Source organism: Octopus sinensis, linkage group LG11, assembly GCF_006345805.1.
Source record: "Octopus sinensis linkage group LG11, ASM634580v1, whole genome shotgun sequence".
Taxonomy (NCBI): Eukaryota; Metazoa; Mollusca; class Cephalopoda; order Octopoda; family Octopodidae; genus Octopus; species Octopus sinensis.
In genome coordinates, this window is record NC_043007.1 from 14,884,215 (window position 1) to 14,909,897 (window position 25,683).

The following is a 25,683-nucleotide window of genomic DNA, read 5'->3' on the forward strand; positions in this document are numbered from 1 at the left end:
CATAAAGAAATTAAGTCAGTCCAAGCTGTACAGCAGAAGGTGATAGGAAGAGCATCTAGCTTTGGAGGCCATGAAGGGCACCACAGAACTTTGGCTGTTTTCTCCATTGCTGTGTAAAAAGAAGGTAAAGTGACCTTCTTGAGTTACACTGAATCACAAGGGCCATGGTGTCCTGGTTTCCAGGGTGTATATATTTTCCCCCTGGATGGGACACCGGTCTGAACAGGTGGGGAAGTTGTACGTCATGGAAACCAGCAAGCCCTTATGAGTCGGCATGGCTCGAGAAGGTAAATTTTACCTTCTGTTATTGTGCATCAGATAATGAAGGGCCACGACAAGTGGCCCGCCACATACCAAAGCAGCATGGAAAAATGGGGTCATTGCTGATGGTGACGATGATGAGATGATGACGACGACAATGATGTTGATATGACGATGACGACGATAATGATATGATGTTGATGATATAATGATGTTGATATGATGATGATGATGATGATGATATGATGGTGATGTTGGTATGATGATGATGATAATGATATGATGATGATAATGATGGTGATGTTGATGATATGATGATGATGATATGATGGTGATGTTGGTATGATGATGATGATGATAATGATATGATGATGATAATGATAGTGATGTTGATGATTTGATGATGATAATGATGGTGATGTTGGTATGATGATGATGATGATATGATGGTGATGTTGGTATGATGATATGATGGTGATGTTGGTATGATGATGATATGATGATGATGTTGATATGAGGATGACGTTGATGATGATGATAAGGATAAGGATATGATGTTGATGATATGATGATAATGATGATCTTCAATGAATGAAAGGCAAATTTGAAACAAATAGAGTATGAACTTAGAAGAAGAATATATTCAGGTGTTGGAGAAGTGCTTTTTTGAAATTTTTTTTTATTCAAAAAAAAAATTTTTTTTTTAGACAAAAAATGGGTAGGGTCTTGGAAATCTTAGCATGAATGCATACAGAAATCTATACCGAAAAGGTGCAGCAAGATACCTAGTAATATATCAGACGTTTAAGAAATATTTCAGAGCAGCAAACAATTAACAATTAATTGATAGAGAGAGAGAGAGGGGGGGGGAGAGGATATGTTGGTGGGTGGGGAGACAGATTTTTCAAAGAGTTCATACCTTGCATGATACTTTTACAAACTTGAATGACATTTCTATAACTTGGCACAAACCAGGTGCCGACATGCGTAGCAGCAATCAGTCCGCCCCCTCTTGGAGATATTAGCAATTGGGACAACTTCTGTGGGTCGAGTCGTTCGGCCACAGACCTCATCATGTCGGTCATCGTTGGGTCCATCATGAAATAATCACTAAAGGCAACCTAGGGGTAAACACATGGAGACATAGAGAGAGAGAGGGAAAGAGGGAGAGAAAGAGAGAGATAACATGACAGAAGTAAATTGCTCACAGAATCGCAGGAAATGAAATGATTTGACCATTCTTGAAGAACTATTATTCATCATTCTTTAAAGATAAATTAATGCAAAGTCGGAGGAAAATGGATTTAAGCAATATTTCAGTTGTAACCCTTCAGTATTTCGGCCAGCCATATTAGACCCAAATATTCTATCAGTGATATGATACCCTACAAATCCGCTCACAAGGCTTTGGTCGGCCCGAGGCAATAGTAGAAGACACTTGCCCAAGGTGCCACGCAGTGGGACTGAACCCGGAACTATGTGGTTGGTAAGCAAGCTACTTACCACACAGCCACTCCTGCGCCTATATTTAAAAATTTTTTTTCTGAATTTTTCAGAAAATTTATGGCCATGCTATGTATTATAATATTGAATATCATGTATTACAATTATATGACAATCATACAGTGTTATGATATATTACTGCATATGGATGGAAGCACTCCGTCGGTTACGACGATGAGGATTCCGGTTGATCCGAATCAACAGAACAGACTGCTCATGAAATTAACGCGTAAGTGGCTGAGCACTCCACAGACACGTGCACCCTTAACGTAGTTCTCGGGGATATTCAGCGTGACACAGGGAGTGACAAGGCCGGCCCTTTGAAATACAGGTACAACAGAAATTAAAGTAAGAGTGAGAGAAAGTTGTGGTGAAAGAGTACAGCAGGGATCACCACCATCCCCTGCAGGAGCCTCGTGGAACTTTTAGGTGTTTTCGCTCAATAAACACTCACAACGCCTGGTCTGGGAATCGAAACCGCGATCCTATGACCGCGAGTACGCTGCCCTAACCACTGGGCCATTGTGCCTCCACCGCATATAGTGTTAGTATCAACAATGTGTTATGAGTAGTACCAATGTTGTCACAGTTATTACTAGTACTGATACCAAATTGACACATCTGTTGAGTGTAGCCATTATCACCGTTTATACTAAGTTCCAAAGACTGAACTTACCTGGTACCACATTCCTTGTCCGAAAGGATGTTCTCGAGTTACATTTGTACAGAACCACACCCGACCTTGGGTATCCACACACCAGCCAATGTTGTTGTCACCTAATGCGATATTCATCATTTCAGGAACATGCCAGTTAGATGGGCTGTTATAAATAGAAGGGGAAAAACAACAACAATAATGATAATAATAATAATAATAATAATAATAATGATAATAATAATAATAATTAATTAATTCTCGTTTATTGGCCACAAGGGCTACCAAAAATCAAAGAAAACATGTAAGGACAAATACAGGATGAAAATTACAAAGAGTTTTGAACGATAGAAAGGTTCGTGTAAAAATCAAGTTAACAACGAAATATATAAAACAAGTAAAACTCCCAATAGGGGGAGGCACTTCGAAAGGTTACTCGTGGAAAAACCCATAAAAACCACCTTCATATATATATACTCTTTTTTTCTTTTCTTTTTTTTTTATTACTCTTTTTACTTGTTTCAGTCATTTGACTGCGGCCATGCTGGAGCACCACCTTTAGTCGAGCAAATCGACCCCGGGACTTATTCTTTGTAAGCCCAGTACTTATTCTATCGGTCTTTTTTGCTGAACCGCTAAGTGACGGGGACGTAAACACACCAGCATCAGTTGTCACGACAGGCTTCTTTCAGTTTCCATCTACCAAATCCACTCACAAGGCATTGGTCGGCCCGGGGCTATAGCAGAAGACACTTGCCCAAGATGCCACGCAGTGGGACTGAACCCGGAACCATGTGGTTGGTTAGCAAGCTACTTACCACACAGCCACTCCTGCGCCTATATATATATATATAATAGATGTAATGATTTAATCTTATACATTATAAGTCAAAATTCAATAAACATATGTAGCTTACCCCTCATATTTACACCATTCGTCTCCTTCTGGATGCTGGTCAGAGACACCAGCTCGACACACAAGCTGTCCTTCTTTGGTAAGGCCCCAGATTACTTGATTCAGACATGCTAGTTGGATGAGGTTATATTCACAGGGTATTTTCTGACTACGGTATGCTGGTCGCTCTCTTGAAAGCTTTTTATGCACAGCTATCTCTCCATTTACCTTGATATACCTGTGTGTTGAAGAAAATAGATAAAATCGTGCCTTAACAGTAAATAGGTTTTGGGACTTCATCATTTGCACTTTACATTTGCACAAGCTGGCTCCAAGTCTCACTCAGAGACCTCAAGAGACAACAAGTTGGAAGTTCATGTTGGTGTTATGCCTAGGGTGCCATATATTTGGTTTTGTACTTAGTGTTGTACTAGTGAATATCTAAAAAACTATACGAAAATTATGTTTGTTTTAAAACTTGAGATTACATAGAAAGTATTTTGCGTAGGATATGAGCAGTTCCTATGAGCACCATCTTTTGAATTTCTACCATTTTTGGGTTTCCTATGACAACAGGTATTGTTTTAGTCTTCAGGTTCCACATTTTGCTGATTTCTATTTCAAGATCTTTATATTTGCTCAGTTTTTGGTAGGTCTTGACAGATACATTTACTATTATTATTATTATTATTGTTATTATTGTTACTAATGATAGTAACGATGATGATGATGAAATAGGGGAAGGCACAGATGTGTGGTTGAGAAATTTGTTTTGCAACCACATAGTTTTAGGTTTAGTTTCACTGCTTTGCATCTTAGGCAAGTGCCATCAACTATAGCCCCAGCTTGTGGGGATCTTGCAGAGGGAAACTAAAAGAAGCCCAGTGTATACATATATATGTGTATATGTGTGTAAATGCACATGAACATTTTATATTCCCTGCTTGTTACCATTTAAGTGAAGCATTGCTGATATGGGCAGTCCTTGTTGACATTATAATCAATTGCTCTGCACTTTCAAAGACCTGTGGCATGAAAAAAAAAATCCTTTACAGGTTGGGGACAACATGAGCACCTATTAGTAAAACCTTGCTTCAAAAAACTCTCTGTCCAAACTCAGGCTAGTATGGGTAATAAAATGCTAAACAAATAAAATATTGCTCTATATTGAAGAGATGAGGAATTATGTACATTATTTACATTCAACAGATATTTGTCATCTTGTTTGTTGTTAACACGTTTCGGCTGATATACCCTCCAGCCTTCATCAGGTGTCTTGGGGAAATTTCGAACCTGGGTTCTCATTCCTAAGGTATTCTTCGATGTTATTATTATTATTATTATTATTATGCCATATGCCCACGAGCATATGGCATAATAGTTTAAGAGCGCGTAGTGGTTAAGAGCGTGGGCCACTAACCCCAAGATTCTGAGTTCGATTCTAAGCAGTGACCTGAACAATAATAATAATAATAATAATAATAATAATAATAATAATAATAATAATAATAATGATAACATCAAAAAATACCTTAGGAATGAGAACCCAGGTTCGAAATTTTCCCAAGACACCTGAAGAAGGCTGGAAGGTATATCAGGCGAAACGTGTTAACAACAAACAAGATGAGGACAAATATCTGTCGAATGTAAATAATGTACATAATTCCTCATCTCTTAAATATAGAACTGTATTCATCAGCATCATTATCGTTTATCATCCACTTTTCCATGCTTGAACAGGTCAGACGGAATTTATTGAGATAGATTTTCTTTGGCTGGATGCTCTTCCTGTTGCCAACCCTCACCTATTTCCGAGCAAGGTAATATTTTCCCGTAACCAGACATGTTTTCCATGGAAGGCAAGAAACAAATGATGCTTGTTTACAATCATCACACAGTGTCAAGACAAGGGGACCCACACGCATGATGAGCTTCTTTCAGTTTCCATCTACTAGTGAACTTTGCCCATCATCATCCTGGAGATGATAGAATAAAGCAGTGAAATGGCACAATTGCAAGAGAATTATATAAAATTCCTTGCAATACTTGATCAAGGCAGAACCGTTTGCCATCCATGCAAAATGCTTAGTGGCATTTCATCTGTCTTTGTGTTCTGAGTTCAAATTCTGCCGAGGTCGACTTTGCATTTCATCCTTTTGGGGTCGATAAATTAAGTACTAGTTACGCACTGGGGTCGATGTAATCGACTTAATCCCTTTGTCTGTCCTTGTTTGTCCCCTCTGCGTTTAGCCCCTTGTGGGCAATAAAGAAATAAGAAAGCGAAAGATGTACAAACAAAAATCTGTCCTGACTCCACTTATCCAATATTTATTGAAGGGAGACAACTTACCATCCACAGTCATTGTCGACAGCAATATAGGATACGTCTCGGATGGCTTCCACCTGTTTTTTACCCTCGGGCTTTCGTGCACTCACTCCTATAGCTACGTACACTGTGTTTTGGTAGAGGCGCCAAAATATATTGCCAGAGCGTGAAACAGCAATTTGATGGGCGTACAAGTCAACTTTATGCCAGGCTCCTGACATCGAATCTGTTTGTCGATAGAAGAGGTTTTCACTTCTGTCATCCATCGTAAAAAAAAATAAAAGGAGAAAAAAAAAAAGATAGAAAATAAATGAATACATTTAAATACTCAGTGATTTTAGTGTGATAATTGCTGTTGTTTGACCCCCTAGGTCACACCTTAAGGTGGTGTCCAAGCATAGCTGTAGTCCAGCAAGAGGGAGTCAGTGAAAAAATTAAATATGTGATGTAAGTGTTGAGGATTTTTACAGAGATAATATTATAGTGGCATGATGATGATGATGAAGATGATAGTATGGAAGTTAGAATGAAGGGATGTTAGTATTGGAGGCTTTTATAGTGATGGTAATAGTGTAGTACTGTAAATCCTCGAGTATAGTCTGCCTTTGAGTATAACACGCAGGGGATATTTAGCGGGCTGTACTTCTGAAAAACCTAAACTTTGTGTATAACACGCACCCCTTCTCTAACTTGAGTCAAGGAGGTCTACATAACGTCCTTGATTTATAAAAATGTATACGGTAATGTCCTTTATTATTGCCTTCTTGCCTTCTTTATCTTTGGCATCTGTTTAATTTCATCTTTATTTCTTCTCCATAACCTGACATTGCTTTCGTCAACACCAAATTTTCTTCCGGCGGCCCTATTACCATGCTCTTCAGCATATGATATAACTTCAAGTTTAAACATAGCTGAATAAGATCTATGAGACATTTTATGGGCATGTAATGTATAGAATGTTTTATTGGAGATTAATGTACAGGTTTAAGTCCCGCTTATAAAAAACCCTAGTAAGGACCCACAGTAGTTCAAACATTTAATACTGGTATTTAATTAAGTATCTGTTTGCCATGGTAATGATGCAAACTGCCAATACAAACAGCAAAATGAACTATTTAGCGCTAAACTATTAAGCACAATTCGAGCATAATTAGTCCAGCAGCACCTAGTCGAACAAACACTTCTGCGCATGCGTAATACGATAATGGTGATGTTCTTAACTGTTATATGGGAATGTAAATATGTTTGCAAATTGTTTTTGTTACATGTTATTCTGTGTTCTGAATACTTTTATTTTAATAAATGTTGTTTACAGCAAGTTATGGATGATTCTTTTATGACTTCATTGCTTTCAGGCTTAGCTTAAGGTATTTTCGTGCCCGACATCACAAAATGCGCCTGAATAAACATTGCTGGACAGCAAATAGAGACTACAGCATTGCTTAGAAAATGTTTTTCATTTTTAACCTTGTATATAGTACGCACTAGGGATTTTGACCTTTAAATTTTGGGAAAAAAGTGCGGATTATAATCGAGGATTTATGGTAATCGGGATAAAGAAAATATGTTAGTGCTGGAAACTGTTAAAATGTGATGTATTCAACACTACGTTGGCTATTGTTTTCTTTTAATTTTTTTCTTATTAGGATAGGGTGCTGTTTTAACAGGCTGAAGGAGCCTGTGCAGACTCCAGTATGGACAATGATGGTGATAATGATATCTGACTGACACACTATCCTTTAATCATTGATAGTTTTATCAAGAAAAAGAAGAAAACCCATTAAATAATGGTTTGATGAGGTGGTCATTAGAATCTTGACCCTTGCAAGCAAACCATAGCTGTATGCTGACGAAACTTGTTTCACAACCATACAGACATGTTATTCAGTTAGAAACACTGGAATGAATACTGGTGGCAAATTGGCAGAATTGTTGGCTAGTTGAATAACAGGTTTTTTCTGGTCTTTATTGAGTTTTTTCCTTCAAGGTTGATAAAGTACCAGTCAAGTACTGGAAAAGAGAGAGCGGCATTTCGTTTTTCTCCTCCTCTCTTTCTTTCTCAGTCTGTCTCTCAGAATTAAATACAACCGACAAAATGGTGACATATAGAAACATCTGAATCAAAAAAATAGATCTGGAAATAAAATAATGGCAGTGCTGGAATAAAGAACTAAACTTGCTACTGGCTGATTTAGCAACATATCCAATATAGTTTTTTTTTTTTTTCCCAAGAAAAGGGGAATTAAGCATTGAAAGAAGGGGGAGGGGAAGGAATAACATGCTCTTTTACTCTTTTACTTGTTTCAGTCATTTGACTGTGGCCATGCTGGAGCACTGCCTTTAATCGAGCAAATCAACCCCCAGGACTTATTCTTTGTAAGCCTAGTACTTATTTTATCCGTCTCTTTTGCCGAACCGCTAAGTTACGGGGGATGTAAACACACCAGCATCAGTTGTCAAGCGATTCTGGGGTGGGGTGTGGGGACAAACACAGACACACACACACACACACATATATATATATATATATATACATACACATACACACACACACATACATATATACGACGGGCTCCTTTCAGTTTCCATCTACGAAATCCACTCACATGGGTTTGGTCGGCCCGAGATTATAGTAGAAGACACTTGCCCAAGGTGCCACGCAGTGGGACTGTACACCTTTGTTCGAATGGTGTTGCTTAGCTGCATTCCACAGACATAATAAAAAGGCATTAGAAAATCTCTCACACACACACACACACAAACCCTATGACAAGAACCATGTGCTTGTTATGGATGCTATTAGGGGTTGTTTGTTGACCCCTGAAGCGGCAAAGAAAGACTTGGAATCAATTAGATGAGATTTTGAAGAAGGAAAAATTCAATTTGACAATACAGAAACTAATTTTCTTGTGGTGAAACAGCAAAATTAATAAATCAAAAATGAAAAGAAAAGTGAAGAATGTTGTTACCTGTCTGTGTACCAAATGTGTGAATGAGTCGCAGATAAACTGTGGATATTTTCTGGAACACTCCACACCAACCAACTGTTAACTAACTTTGGTAGAAGAATTTGCTTTGGCAACACTTCGTTTTTCCTATCTTTTTCTTGCTCTTGGAGTTTGGAGAGATTTTTGGAATTCGTGAAAGCAGAACTTGATTTGTTATCAGAACTGGAAAGATGTGTGACACCATTATTAGAAGGCTGTAGAGGAGATTCTAGAAAGCTAACAGAAGATGAAGATCGATACATTCTATAAAAGTCTTCTTCGGTTGTAGAATCTGCACTCTCTGACCTGTGAAATGGTGGTTTGGATGAAGTTTCATGGGTCAGCTGCTGTGGTGAAGGATTAACATCGGTTGAAAGATTGGCAGGTCTCGGACAGTGATTAGGAGAGTCAAAGTCATAACGAGCTGTTTCATTAGCGTCATTGCTCTCCGTGTAATACGAAACATTTTCACCGTTTTCTAATGTCATGTTACCTGTACTGTCGACAATTTTTTCTAAAGGTGACAAAGCCTTGTCAGCAACGGTGCAGACATGCAGAGAGTTGTTGCATTCGGGTTGCTCACTTTCTGACGTATTCTCTGAGGATAGTTGCGGAGAGGATGCACTTTTTATGGGTTCATTGCGTCTGGATAAAGGAGCAGCTGTTTTGCGATCCTCGGATAATTTATTACTTCCAGTCGACGAACTGACAGGAGTTTCACCCAAGGGACTGGAATCAGAACTAGAACTCAAGTCCTGGACAAAAATCTTTGTGGTGTTTTCCTGAATACCTTTATTGCCTTCATCATTGTCTATTTGAACTGTGTTGCGAGGCAAACTCTGAGTTTTTTCAGCAGAACTATTATTAAGTTCTGCTTTCAAAGATGTATTATCACTGGCAATGTCAGTTCTGATTGGTTCAGACTTGACAACCTTGGTTTCTTTAAATTTCATCAGTGTTTCATCAGTTTCTTTCTCAACAGACCTACAACAGGTGATTACAGGGAGAGATGGAGGTATTAGATTCTCATCTGAATCGGTAAAATTTTCTGGATTCTCTGGAGATGTGGCAGAAGAGTTGTCGGTCGAAGACAGAGACTGGCAGCTTCCTGGAGAAGTTGCAGTCAGAACGAGTTGGTCACTGAGATTTAGTGATGGCTCAAAAGAATTGTTAGTCAGGGTTTTGTGCTGAAGGTTCGAAGAAGAAGCCTTGATGTTATCACAGACACTGTTTGGGGTGGCTGATATTTCAAGGCTGTCCACAGAACAAGTATCTGAGAGCTGGGAGGTAGTTTCAATACAGCTGAAGCGTTTTTTGGATTTAATACCTGAAAAAACAATAACAAAAATAATAATAACACGAAGTACAGTAATATACATCATCATCATCATCGTTGTTTAACGTCCGTTTTCCATGCTAGCATGGGTTGGATGGTTTGATTGGGGTCTGGGAAGCCAGGAGGCTGCACCAGGCTCCAGTCTGATCTGGCAGTGTTTCTACAGCTGGATGCCCTTCCTAATGCCAACCACTCTGTGAGTGTAGTGGGTGCTTTTTACGTGCTACCGGCACAGGAGCCAGGCGAGGCTGGCAATGGTCACGATCGGTTGGTGCTTTTTACGTGCCACTGGCACGGGGTGCCTCCAAACTGTAGAGGTGAAACATTTTTCACAATTTAGATCTAATCTGCGTTTCAATTGAGGATTAAACTGACTGAAATGTTGCATAGATCCAGAGAAGTGACAAAAATCTTTCATATTTAAAGGTTTAAAAATTAACTTATTATCAATAATTCTGCTCAATTTAGACATTTAAGTTACTTACAAACATGCACACATACAGGGTGGTTATCAACTTGTAGTCAAGCATGACCACCACTGATAAATTATCTTATCTTGGACAGGAAAGACAATGGCTGTCAGCAATGACATACACCTAACTGGCATTTGGTCAGTTACGACAATGCAAGTTCAAGTTGATCTGACCAATGGTACAGCTTGCATGGGAAATTAACATGCAAGAGGCAGGGAATACCACAAACATGTGTACCCTTAATGTAGTTATCAGGGTGATTCAGGGTGACACAGAATGTGCACTCAAAAAAAAATGTGTACCCTTAATGTAGTTATCAGGGAGATTTAGTATGATGACACAGAATGTGACAAAACTGGTAGAATGCATTTTTGTCAGCTGAGTGGACTGGAGCAATGTAAAATGAAGTGACTTGCTCAAGGATACAATACGTTGCTGGGAACTGAACACACCACCATACGATTGTGAGCCAAACACCTTAACCACTAAGTCACGTGTCTTCACAGACATACACCTACTACTAAATCAACACCATAATACCACCACCACTACTGCCACCATCACCATTAACACTTTTTCATCACCACCATCACAGCTCCTAACATAACTACTTCCCATACTGTTCCACCACCACAACCATACCACTGTCAATAGTTACCCACCAACATCACATCACTGTTAAGACTGCCAATGCTCCCTACCACCACCACCACCACCACCTCCGCCATACCACTGAACATTTTCCCACCATCATACCACCACCACCACCTCTGCCATACCAGTGAACATTTTCCCACCATCATACCACCACCACACCACCACCACCACCACCAATGTTATCACTTCCCCACCAACATACTACCATCACCACCGCTATGCCATTGTTAACACGTCCCTGCTACCACCACAACCACTGTCAACATTTTCTCCACCATCACCATACCACTGCTAATACTTTCCTGCCACTGTTCCCACCACCAAACTACTGTCAACACCTACCCATGACCACCCTCAATATTCCTCCACTCTACCACAATACCACTGTCAGTACTCCCCCATCGACAAACACACCAACACCATTACCCATTTCTTTACTACCCACAAAGGGCTAAACACAGAGAGGACAAACAAGGACAGACAAACGGATTAAGTTGATTATATCGACCCCCAGTGCGTAACTGGTACTTATTTAATTGACTCCGAAAGGATAAAAAGCAAAATTGACCTCGGCGGAATTTGAACTCAGAACGTAATACTGCTAAGCATTTCACCAGGCCTGCTAACGAGTCTGCCAGCTCACCAACACCATTACCACCAGTCAACACCCCAACCCCATCTCCACCAGTACCATACCACCACTTCCAATTCCAATAAATACTTAAAGAACTCTCAAACAGTCTACCTACCGGAACCATGTTTCTTCTTCTTCGTCTTACTTTTGAAAACGATCTCATTGTCGTCGTAATTTGACATGTCAATCCTGTCGACGAAGCTGCGTCTCACCAACATTTTGGAGTTCTTTCGCTCTGAGTGCGACACTGGCTCAGCAGCAGAGCCACCTTTGTCTTCCGACATGGCATCGGCACCGATAAGCTCAGTAGCTGCAATACCTGTGCAGATTTCCTCGTTTGCCGTGTGAGGATCGTAACCGGAATCATTGTCAATAGCTTGGGAAAACAATTCAAGTTGGATGATGTCATCAGAGGGGAGGGTTATCAACGGAGGCAACACCGTTCGGGGAGACTTACTGACAGACTCCTTGCTAGTGTCCGATTTGCCTCTTTTCTCGATTGGTTGGAACATGGATTTTGCAAAGTCTAGAGAAGTTCTTTGTGAGCTGTTGCTGTCGCTCGAACGGTTAAGATCATCTTGCGAGGATAAAGAGCGTGTTCGACTACGAGCTTCTTTAGGGAGCTGAAATTCAGAGCTTTTAGGCTCGGAAGATTTCCTTGAGTAAGCTGATGGTGAATACTTAGATTCTTTCGGTCGAATGATTCCGAAAATATTGGCTGGAAGGAAATGGATTGGAGAATTGGATCTGTTGCGATATTCGTCTTCGTTCTTGGATGCGTTGGCCGCAGTGATGTTGACGGTCAGTCCAACTGTAAATACAGGAAATAATATGTGAGTATGTCCAAGTATAACTGTCATTTAACAGGAATATAACACAGTTACATGCAAAAACAACATCATCATCATCATTGTTTAACGTCTGTTTTCCATGCTAGCATGGGTTGGACGGTAGCATAAAATATATTTAAAAAATAGTTGCAATATGTATAGGTGCTGGCGTGGCTGTGTAGTAAGAAATTTTGCTTCCCAACCACATGGTTTTAGGCTCGGTCCCACCGCGTGGTACCTTGGGCAAGTGTCTTCTACCATAACCTTGGGCTGACCTAACGTAGACTGTTGTGTGTGTGTGTGTGTGTGTGTGTATTACTGTCTCCTTGCTTTGACATAATGTGATAGGTGTGAGTACCACTGTCATACAAGCAGGGTCCTTTGTTTTCAATCTTCCATGAAAACATGTACAGTCATGCTGAAATATATACCTTACTTGTAAACAGGTGAGGGTTGGCAACAGGAAGGGCATCATTAGGATGTAAGAAATCTGCCTCAATAAATTCTGTCCAACTCATGCAAGCATGGAAAAGTGGATGTCAAAATGATGATGATGATAATGATGTAAAAAGATACAACCACTGGAAGACAAACCAGGACAGACAAACGGATTAAATCGATTATATCGACCCCAGTGCGTAACTGGTACTTATTTAATTGACCCTGAAAGGATGAAAGGTAAAGTCGACAATGGCTGAATTTGAACTCAGAACGTAGTGGCAGGCGAAATACCTATTTCTTTACTACCCACAAGGGGCTACACACAGAGGGGATAAACAAGGACAGACAAATGGATTAAGTCGATTATATCGACCCCAGTGCGTAACTGGTACTTAATTTATCGACCCCGAAAGGATGAAAGGCAAAGTCAACCTTGGTGGAATTTGAACTCAGACCGTAGTGGCAGATGAAATACCGCTAAGCATTTTGCCTGCCGTGCTAACGTTTCTGCCAGCTTGCTGCGTTATTATATTATACGTTTCTACCAGGTTATATGTTTCTACCTCCTCCTCTTCCCTATTGTCATAAACATCAGTTAATACATTCTACAATAGACAACAAACATTAAATGATGATGATGATGATGATGATGATACATATATGTATTTTGAATAATCTGTAAAAACATGTCTGGCCATGGGGAAATATTACCTTGCTTGGAAACAGGTAAAAGTTGGCAACAGAAGGGCATTTAGCTATAGAAAATCTGCCTCAATGAAACTCCGTCTGAGCCATGCAAGCATGGAAAAGTGGAAGTTATAACTAGATCATATATTTTATTTTATATATCATCATCATTGTTTAGCGTCCGCTTTCCATGCTGGCATGGGTTGGACGGTGCAACTGGGGTCTGGGAAGTCAGAAGGCTGCACTAGGCCCAGTCTGATCTGGCAATGTTTCAACGGCTGGATTCCCTTCCTCACGCCAACCACTCCATGAGTGTAGTGGGTGCTTTTTACGTGCCACCGGCACAGGTGCCAGACGAGGCTGGCAAACAGCCACGATCGGATGGCGCTTTGTATGTGCAACCGGCACGGAGGCCAGGTGAGGCTGGCAACGCCCATGATTGGATGGTGAATATATATATATAACAGACTTTCATTAGATGATGTATGAGGGTTCAACAATACTTGCCAAATAACCACACAGATGATTTGTTTATAGCGATCAAATATTTGTGTAGACATAAGCTCACTCCCTCCATCAAATTGCATTACCTGAACAGGTGCAAAATTTATAAGAATATATGCACACATATATATTCTTATAAATCTTAAAAAAATATGTAAATTGTATACTCATGCAAACTAAGAACAAAACAGATATATATGTGTGTGTGTGTGTATTAGTTTTTATGTAAAGTTAAGGAATTGCATACCCAGGCAACCCATGCCAGCCTAGAAGAAAAACACAAACTGCTTAATAATGAAATAAAAACAGTTACAAACCTTTATATCTTTGACATTCTGGTTGTGGAGATATCCGAATGACTTGTCTGCTTGAAGTCCGTGTTAAGACAAATATTTCTTTTGAATTAATTGCCACATCAATGATGTGACCGAACTGGTCTTGTTTACCAATGACCACGTTCTTGGAAGTTATAACTAGATCATATATTTTATTTTATATATCATCATCATCATCATTGTTTAGCGTCCGCTTTCCATGCTGGCATGGGTTGGACGGTGCAACTGGGGTCTGGGAAGTCAGAAGGCTGCACTAGGCCCAGTCTGATCTGGCAATGTTTCAACGGCTGGATTCCCTTCCTCACGCCAACCACTCCATGAGTGTAGTGGGTGCTTTTTACGTGCCACCGGCACAGGTGCCAGACGAGGCTGGCAAACAGCCACGATCGGATGGCGCTTTGTATGTGCAACCGGCACGGAGGCCAGGTGAGGCTGGCAACGCCCATGATTGGATGGTGAATATATATATATATAACAGACTTTCATTAGATGATGTATGAGGGTTCAACAATTACTTGCCAAATAACCACACAGATGATTTGTTTATAGCGATCAAATATTTGTGTAGACATAAGCTCACTCCCTCCATCAAATTGGCATTACCTGAACAGGTGCAAAATTTATAAGAATATATGCACACATATATATTCTTATAAATCTTAAAAAAATATGTAAATTGTATACTCATGCAAACTAAGAACAAAACAGATATATATGTGTGTGTGTGTGTATTAGTTTTTATGTAAAGTTAAGGAATTGCATACCCAGGCAACCCATGCCAGCCTAGAAGAAAAAACACCAAACTGCTTAATAATGAAATAAAAACAGTTACAAACCTTTATATCTTTGACATTCTGGTTGTGGAGATATCCGAATGACTTGTCTGCTTGAAGTCCGTGTTAAGACAAATATTTCTTTTGAATTAATTGCCACATCAATGATGTGACCGAACTGGTCTTGTTTACCAATGACCACGTTCTTTTCGGGGTCCAGAAGAAAGAGGGCTTTCTTATTCCAGGTGACAATTTGCCGGCTGTCACCGTAAGGACAAAGGTGACCAAACTGCTGGTCTGTAACTGCCAAGTTGTCAGTGGAGTGATAGTGATCGTAATGCAAGAGGGGGATTTCCCGACAGTCTGTAGTGAGGTGCTTAAAGATGTGAGTGGCCTGCACTACGCCATCAATGTTAGACATCCAAACACGTTGACCGGGTCGTCCAGCGTACAACTGGGCATCAGCTAATTTGCACAACATCGGGATGAAGCAAGCACCATAGTTACCAGGTCTGGAAAAAACGGAAAGGTTTATCAGAAAGACGAATCAGTCATATCATTGAAACAATAAAACAAAGCATAAGATATACAAACAATGCCTCTGTGTGTGTGTGTGTGTTGTGTGCATTTACCCTTTTATTCTTTTTGGTCATTTGACAGCGCCCATGCTGGAGCACTGCCTTTAGTCGAACAAACTGACCTCAGGACTTGTTCTTTGTAAGCCTAGTACTTATTCTATCAGTCTTTTTCACCGAACTGCTAAGTTGCGGGGACCCAAACACACCAACATCAATTGTCAAGCGATGGAGCGGGGACACTTGACAGACAAATCTGAGTGCTAAAGGGCTAATTTGAAACATATTCTTTTCTACTTTAGGCACAAGGCCTGAAATTTTTGGGGAGTGGGGGGGCAGTTGATTAGATAGATACCAGTATGCAACTGGTACTTAATTTATTGACCCGAAAGTTTGAAAGACAAAGTCGACCTCAGCGGAATTTGAACTCAGAATGAAAAGACAGAAGAAATACCGCTAAGCATTTCAGCCATTGCGCTAATGTTTCTGCCAGTTTGCCGCCTTTAATTTGGGAGTGGTTGGTGTTAGGCAGGGAATCCAGCTGTAGAAACTCTGCCAGATCAGATTGGAGCCTGGCGCAGCCATCTGGTTTGCCAGTCCTCAGTCAAATCGTCCAACCCATGCTAGCATTGAAAGCGGATGTTAAACGATGATGATGATGATGATGATGATTATTAAGGGTAAAAACAGTAGAAGGAAGAGTTAAATTGTTGTTTAGACTAAGATTAGAACTGTGTCTCCTTGCCTTGACAATGTGTGATAGCTGTCAACCAACATCCCCGTCATACAAGAGGTGTCATCTGGTTGCAGTCTTCCATGGAAACAAACCTGTCTACTGCATTTTTCATGTTCAAAGAACTAAGGGTAATATTACCCTGCTTAGAAACAGGTGACCATTGGTGACAAATAAAGCATCTCACCATAGAAAAATCTGCACCAATGAAATTCATCTGATGTATGCAAGCTTGGAAAAGTGGACGTTGAAACGATGATGATATACACACATGTGTTTATGTGTACGCGTGTGTATGTCTGTGTTTATGGCCCTGGCAACGATCACGCTCGGATGTGCTTTTAATGTTCCACTGGCACAAGTGCCAATCTGGCAGTACTGTCATTGGCCACATCAGTGATTTTGATTTGTTTACACTTACCTCAACAGGTCTTCACAAGCAAAGTTCATTGTCCAATGAATGAGGGGTACTCATAAGTGGGCCGGTTACATCCCAAGTTTGGATGTGCTTTTAACGTTCCACAGGCACGAGGGCCAATCAGGCGGTACTGTCATCGGCCACGTCAGCAATTTTGATTTTGATTTCACTTGCCTCAATAGGTAAACAAATAGATGCCAATAAAATAAGCATCAGGTGGAAATAAATTTCGGGATCAATGCAACACACTGGAAACCTTAAAGCCAATGTCTAAGCCGAAAGTCTTGAAATGGAAGATTTTTTTGTAAACCAAACTAATATACTACAGTATTTTTTGTGTTGAAAATATAGCAAAAAAAACAAAAAAAACAAACAAAAAAAGACAAGCAGAAAAACGATTCTTACATTTTTCGTTTCTTTTGTCCAACTTGGATAATTTCATTGTCTCTGTCTGTTCGACAAATCAGGGCACGCATGCTTGTGGACACTAAAAGAGCCCTTTGGAAATAGCTGAGTTGAACAATTTCAGACAAGAATTCTGTTAGCAGCACCGAAGACTGGCACCGGCCCTGCAATACGAAGAGATATTTATACAGTTACTGAACTCAGTTAGAGATTAAAACATTGTTGTTTAAAAAAAGAATATATATATATATATATATAAACACACACACACACATATGTATATTAATGTTTATTTTTAAGTTGTAATAAAAACAGTTTTACGTTAAATTTGGTGCAAATTCATTATTCTTCAGCAAGAATAGTATTGACAGTGACTGCAAAGTTTTTGGTCAGCTAAGCCATTATCAGACTGTCCAATGATGGCTTAACTATATATATATATATATATATATATACACATATCATTTCACCATGATAGATCATTAGCCACTAAACTTTTTTCTATTTTTTCCCCGTTTATTTTGTTTCTGTTGAAGAGCGTAGGCTCGAAACATAAAAGACTCTCTCACTTCCTGAGAGTTAAACTAATACATCTGTTTGTTGTTTACGCACCCATTTTGTCTTTTGTTTTTTGTAAATTCTCACTATATATATATATATATATTCCTTGTTTCTCTCCTTGTTTCTTTTCTGTGTATCTTTCTGTCGAAGAGCGTAGGCTCGAAACGTAAAATACTTTTTCTATTTCTATTCCTGAGCGCTATACTAATACATTTGTTTGTTTGTACTCCACCTGCCTTCGTCTTTTGTTTATTTTCATAAACCTTCCCGTTATATATATATATGTGTGTGTGTGGCACTTTTTCACACATCTATCCTTATCCATTCTTGCCACATGACCATACAAGCGCAGTCGTCTCTCTTGCACACCACATCTGATGCTTCTTAGGTCCAACTTTTCTCTCAACCTCATAGTGTCACAAATTGAAGTTGGATCTCTCTCTCTCTCACACACACAGACACACACACAAAAAGTTACCTTCTGGAAATCCACTTCGGTACAAACTACCACACCTTTCTTGTCTCCACTGAACAATTTCATACCATTTGGACTCCATTCTAGACACGTCAAAGGTGTACTGTGGACATCTTGGACAGAGAAACGTTGAGGTAGCTGTAATGAAACATATCACAAAATGTCATAGAGTATCATAGTAGTTGTGTGTGTGTGTGTGTATATATATATATATATATATCATCATCATCATCATCATCATTTAACGTCCGTTTTCCGCGCTAGCACGGGTTGGACGGTTTCGACCGGGGTCTGGGGAGCTCGGGACTGCCCCAGGCTCCAGTCTAGTCTGGCAGTGTTTCTACAGCTGGATGCCCTTCCTAACGCCAACCACTCCGCGAGTGTAGTGGGTGTTTTTTACGTGCCACCTGCACAGGTGCCAGAGGGGTCTGGCATCGGCCACGTTCGGATGGTGCTTTTTATGGGGGGGGGGGGAGAAATATAGGGGAGCACCAGTGGGGAGGGGTGGTTCAGAGAAATGATGACAGGTTCTAGGCAAGTAGAACGTAGGATATCAAGAGAGGGGTAATGCATGGTCAAATAGCGTATTGAAGAGGGGGGTTCGAAGAGTAGACACCTATAATGGTGGTGGGAGAAGCGACATCCGGTATAGATGGAGCAAAAATATAGAGATATCCGGTATTGTGGTGGGGGTGGGCAAGGGCGGGTGCACCGGGAATATGACGGGCTGGCTTAAAAATGCTCTTAGCAAAGGAAGAGGGGGGATGGCAGACAACGTAAAAGAGGGAGAGAGAGAAGGGAAATAGTGGAACCCCGCATGGGCCGCCATTGAAAAAACCCCTGTATGGAGAAATAATATGCAATACAAGGCGAAGCTGAAAATAGTAATAATAATAATAATAATAATAATAATAATAATAAGCAAATTTTCGACCGAGGATCAAAGGGACAATACTAATACTACTAATAATAGTAATAATAATAAATAATAAACAGCTCAACCACAACATTAGATTAGAAAGACTCTCTTATCTTGGGAACATTTCGTTCTTCGGCCTGACACGGGAATATGACGGGCTGGCTTAAATGCTCTTAGCAAAGGAAGAGGGGGGATGGCAGACAACGTAAAAGAGGGAGAGAGAGAGAGAAGGAAATAGTGGAACCCCGCGAAAATGGGCCGCCATTGAAAAAACCCCTGTATGGAGAAATAATATGCAATACAAGGCGAAGCTGAAAATAGTAATAATAATAATAATAATAATAATAATAATAATAATAATAATAATAATAGCAAATTTTCGACCGAGGATCAAAGGGACAATACTAATACTACTAATAATAGTAATAATAATAAATAATAAACAGCTCAACCACAACATTAGATTAGAAAGACTCTCTTATCTTGGGAACATTTCGTTCTTCGGCCTGACACGGGAATATGACGGGCTGGCTTAAATGCTCTTAGCAAAGGAAGAGGGGGGATGGCAGACAACGTAAAAGAGGGAGAGAGAGAAGGGAAATAGTGGAACCCCGCGAAAATGGGCCGCCATTGAAAAAACCCCTGTATGGAGAAATAATATGCAATACAAGGCGAAGCTGAAAATAGTAATAATAATAATAATAATAATAATAATAATAATAATAATAATAATAATAATAAGCAAATTTTCGACCGAGGATCAAAGGGACAATACTAATACTACTAATAATAGTAATAATAATAAATAATAAACAGCTCAACCACAACATTAGATTAGAAAGACTCTCTTATCTTGGGAACATTTCGTTCTTCGGCCTGACACGGGAATATGACGGGCTGGCTTAAATGCTCTTAGCAAAGGAAGAGGGGGGATGGCAGACAACGTAAAAGAGGGAGAGAGAGAAGGGAAATAGTGGAACCCCGCGAAAATGGGCCGCCATTGAAAAAACCCCTGTATGGAGAAATAATATGCAATACAAGGCGAAGCTGAAAATAGTAATAATAATAATAATAATAATAATAATAATAATAATAATAATAATAATAAGCAAATTTTCGACCGAGGATCAAAGGGACAATACTAATACTACTAATAATAGTAATAATAATAAATAATAAACAGCTCAACCACAACATTAGATTAGAAAGACTCTCTTATCTTGGGAACATTTCGTTCTTCGGCCTGACACGGGAATATGACGGGCTGGCTTAAATGCTCTTAGCAAAGGAAGAGGGGGGATGGCAGACAACGTAAAAGAGGGAGAGAGAGAGAAGGGAAATAGTGGAACCCCGCGAAAATGGGCCGCCATTGAAAAAACCCCTGTATGGAGAAATAATATGCAATACAAGGCGAAGCTGAAAATAGTAATAATAATAATAATAATAATAATAATAATAATAATAATAATAATAATAAGCAAATTTTCGACCGAGGATCAAAGGGACAATACTAATACTACTAATAATAGTAATAATAATAAATAATAAACAGCTCAACCACAACATTAGATTAGAAAGACTCTCTTATCTTGGGAACATTTCGTTCTTCGGCCTGACACGGGAATATGACGGGCTGGCTTAAATGCTCTTAGCAAAGGAAGAGGGGGGATGGCAGACAACGTAAAAGAGAGAGAGAGAGAGAGAAGGGAAATAGTGGAACCCCGCGAAAATGGGCCGCCATTGAAAAAACCCCTGTATGGAGAAATAATATGCAATACAAGGCGAAGCTGAAAATAGTAATAATAATAATAATAATAATAATAATAATAATAATAATAATAATAATAATAATAAGCAAATTTTCGACCGAGGATCAAAGGGACAATACTAATACTACTAATAATAGTAATAATAATAAATAATAAACAGCTCAACCACAACATTAGATTAGAAAGACTCTCTTATCTTGGGAACATTTCGTTCTTCGGCCTGACACGGGAATATGACGGGCTGGCTTAAATGCTCTTAGCAAAGGAAGAGGGGGGATGGCAGACAACGTAAAAGAGGGAGAGAGAGAAGGGAAATAGTGGAACCCCGCGAAAATGGGCCGCCATTGAAAAAACCCCTGTATGGAGAAATAATATGCAATACAAGGCGAAGCTGAAAATAGTAATAATAATAATAATAATAATAATAATAAATAATAATAATAATAAGCAAATTTTCGACCGAGGATCAAAGGGACAATACTAATACTACTAATAATAGTAATAATAATAAATAATAAACAGCTCAACCACAACATTAGATTAGAAAGACTCTCTTATCTTGGGAACATTTCGTTCTTCGGCCTGACACGGGAATATGACGGGCTGGCTTAAATGCTCTTAGCAAAGGAAGAGGGGGGGGGATGGCAGACAACGTAAAAGAGGGAGAGAGAGAAGGGAAATAGTGGAACCCCGCGAAAATGGGCCGCCATTGAAAAAACCCCTGTATGGAGAAATAATATGCAATACAAGGCGAAGCTGAAAATAGTAATAATAATAATAATAATAATAATAATAATATAATAATAATAATAAGCAAATTTTCGACCGAGGATCAAAGGGACAATACTAATACTACTAATAATAGTAATAATAATAAATAATAAACAGCTCAACCACAACATTAGATTAGAAAGACTCTCTTATCTTGGGAACATTTCGTTCTTCGGCCTGACACGGGAATATGACGGGCTGGCTTAAATGCTCTTAGCAAAGGAAGAGGGGGGATGGCAGACAACGTAAAAGAGGGAGAGAGAGAGAAGGGAAATAGTGGAACCCCGCGAAAATGGGCCGCCATTGAAAAAACCCCTGTATGGAGAAATAATATGCAATACAAGGCGAAGCTGAAAATAGTAATAATAATAATAATAATAATAATAATAATAATAATAATAATAATAATAATAATAAGCAAATTTTCGACCGAGGATCAAAGGGACAATACTAATACTACTAATAATAGTAATAATAATAAATAATAAACAGCTCAACCACAACATTAGATTAGAAAGACTCTCTTATCTTGGGAACATTTCGTTCTTCGGCCTGACACGGGAATATGACGGGCTGGCTTAAATGCTCTTAGCAAAGGAAGAGGGGGGATGGCAGACAACGTAAAAGAGGGAGAGAGAGAAGGGAAATAGTGGAACCCCGCGAAAATGGGCCGCCATTGAAAAAACCCCTGTATGGAGAAATAATATGCAATACAAGGCGAAGCTGAAAATAGTAATAATAATAATAATAATAATAATAATAATAATAATAATAATAATAAGCAAATTTTCGACCGAGGATCAAAGGGACAATACTAATACTACTAATAATAGTAATAATAATAATAATAAACAGCTCAACCACAACATTAGATTAGAAAGACTCTCTTATCTTGGGAACATTTCGTTCTTCGGCCTGACACGGGAATATGACGGGCTGGCTTAAATGCTCTTAGCAAAGGAAGAGGGGGGATGGCAGACAACGTAAAAGAGGGAGAGAGAGAGAAGGGAAATAGTGGAACCCCGCGAAAATGGGCCGCCATTGAAAAAACCCCTGTATGGAGAAATAATATGCAATACAAGGCGAAGCTGAAAATAGTAATAATAATAATAATAATAATAATAATAATAATATAATAAATAATAATAATAAGCAAATTTTCGACCGAGGATCAAAGGGACAATACTAATACTACTAATAATAGTAATAATATAATAATAAACAGCTCAACCACAACATTAGATTAGAAAGACTCTCTTATCTTGGGAACATTTCGTTCTTCGGCCTGACACGGGAATATGACGGGCTGGCTTAAATGCTCTTAGCAAAGGAAGAGGGGGGATGGCAGACAACGTAAAAGAGGGAGAGAGAGAAGGGAAATAGTGGAACCCCGCGAAAATGGGCCGCCATTGAAAAAACCCCTGTATGGAGAAATAATATGCAATACAAGGCGAAGCTGAAAATAGTAATAATAATAATAATAATAATAATAATAATAATAATAATAATAAGCAAATTTTCGACCGAGGATCAAAGGGACAATACTAATACTACTAATAATAGTAATAATAATAAATAATAAACAGCTCAACCACAACATTAGATTAGAAAGACTCTCTTATCTTGGGAACATTTCGTTCTTCGGCCTGACACGGGAATATGACGGGCTGGCTTAAATGCTCTTAGCAAAGGAAGAGGGGGGATGGCAGACAACGTAAAAGAGGGAGAGAGAGAAGGGAAATAGTGGAACCCCGCGAAAATGGGCCGCCATTGAAAAAACCCCTGTATGGAGAAATAATATGCAATACAAGGCGAAGCTGAAAATAGTAATAATAATAATAATAATAATAATAATAATAATAATAATAATAATAATAAGCAAATTTTCGACCGAGGATCAAAGGGACAATACTAATACTACTAATAATAGTAATAATAATAAATAATAAACAGCTCAACCACAACATTAGATTAGAAAGACTCTCTTATCTTGGGAACATTTCGTTCTTCGGCCTGACACGGGAATATGACGGGCTGGCTTAAATGCTCTTAGCAAAGGAAGAGGGGGGATGGCAGACAACGTAAAAGAGGGAGAGAGAGAAGGGAAATAGTGGAACCCCGCGAAAATGGGCCGCCATTGAAAAAACCCCTGTATGGAGAAATAATATGCAATACAAGGCGAAGCTGAAAATAGTAATAATAATAATAATAATAATAATAATAATAATAATAATAATAATAAAACCCACCTTTTGTCAATTCAATAATGAAAAATTAAATTATACCATCTTGAAAATTACATATTATAGAAAGATTAAATATTAGATAAAACATATAACGATGATTAAGTAATGTGTAAAATAATAAATAAAACGTATATATTTGGTAGAATAACGACACATGTTTCGTGGCTATATTCAAGAAATGATAATAGTAAAAATAATAGTAGTAGAAGTAAATTTATATATATATATATAATATTTTGTGAAATTTGATTTAGTATTTCTAAATTGAATTTTTTCCTGTAAGTTTGGAATAATATTCCCTCTTATTATTATTATATATATATATATATATATATATATATATATATATATATATATAGTCAGTCAATACGAGGATGTTAGATCCACATTAGGGATTGTATAATCCAAAAAATCCCACTGGTTAATCACTATCTTATAATGAGACTAGCCCTTACCTTTCGGTTAGCTACCAGATCTGATGGAATGTTAAACATATATAAACCTCCCATAGAAGTACCAGCAGCCACTTGGTAGTCAATCCCATGCTGGATCTTCACACACGTCACCAATTCATCATTTTTCTGAAAGAATACAAATAAATAAATATATAAATAAAATATAAAATGTTATAAAAGTGATTTTTCATTACTTCAGAGATTGGTTGTTGTTGATGATGTTATTTAGCCCCCGGTCAATCCTTACTCTTTTTACTCTTTTGCTTGTTTCAGTCATTTGACCGCTGCCATGCTGGAGCACTGCCTTTAGTCGAGGAAATCGACCCCAGGACTTATTCTTTGTTAACCTAGTACTTGGTCTATCAGTCTCTTTTGCTGAACTGCTAAGTTACGGGGATGTAAACACACCAGCATCGGTTGTCAAATGATGTTGGGGGACAAACACAGACACACAAACACATATATATACAACGGGATTCTTTCAGTTTCCGTCTACCAAATCCACTCATAAGGCTTTGGTCAGTCAGAAGCAATACTAGAAGACACTTGCCCAAGGTGCCACACAGTGGGACTGAACCCGGAACCATGTGGTTGGTAAGTAAGCTACTTACCACACAGCCACTCCTGCGCCATATCTGAGGGAAATTCAACAAAGAGGAACATGACAACTTTTGGTCCTCATTAGACATGGGACTAGGGAGGTCTTCTCAAAATTTCAAGGGGGTTGTGTAACCTCTTTTTTTTTTTTTAGGAAAGGGCTTAGCAGATAGTTATGAGTACATATTTGACGTTCCAGAACCCAGACAAGGATATCAACTGGGCCACACCTCTTACAGGCCCTCTAAAAATAACTGTATTAGGATGATATTTAAAGATGCTTGGTTGCAATTTTCAGCTTCTTGAGCAGTCCCCTTGTTAACTCAAAGATTAGCACAGTTGGATCACATGGGACTTGATCTGGTGACATATTTTATGACATATTATGTAGTTTGAAACACCAATATTTCATCTAGATTCTACTTTCATGTTTCAATGGTCCAATCAGTGTTTCTAAACCAT

General features: G+C 38.9%; 1 protein-coding gene across 4 annotated transcripts in view; it reads right to left on the bottom strand.

Annotated features, from left to right (window-relative positions):
- LOC115216966 (tectonin beta-propeller repeat-containing protein 2-like) overlaps positions 1–25,683 on the bottom strand; it is a 62,433-nt gene that overhangs the window by 10,031 nt on the left and 26,719 nt on the right. For 2 of the 4 annotated variants that reach the window (XR_005001163.1, XM_029786438.2), the window contains exons 2-12: positions 24,625–24,750; positions 18,468–18,602; positions 17,429–17,592; positions 15,497–15,809; positions 14,507–14,642; positions 11,843–12,538; positions 8,610–9,954; positions 5,665–5,895; positions 3,337–3,552; positions 2,441–2,585; positions 1,181–1,382 (exon numbers count right to left, since the gene is read on the bottom strand). Coding sequence is in view for 3 of the 4 variants with exons in the window: in XM_029786438.2 (XP_029642298.1) it covers positions 1,181–1,382; positions 2,441–2,585; positions 3,337–3,552; positions 5,665–5,895; positions 8,610–9,954; positions 11,843–12,538; positions 14,507–14,642; positions 15,497–15,809; positions 17,429–17,592; positions 18,468–18,602; positions 24,625–24,750 (3,709 nt within the window). In the remaining variant the exon portion in view is untranslated. Of the gene's footprint in view, positions 1–1,180; positions 1,383–2,440; positions 2,586–3,336; positions 3,553–5,664; positions 5,896–8,609; positions 9,955–11,842; positions 12,539–14,506; positions 14,643–15,360; positions 15,810–17,428; positions 17,593–18,467; positions 18,603–24,624; positions 24,751–25,683 lie in introns of all 4 variants that reach the window. The other 2 variants (XM_036507101.1, XM_029786439.2) reach the window with 2 other exon arrangements.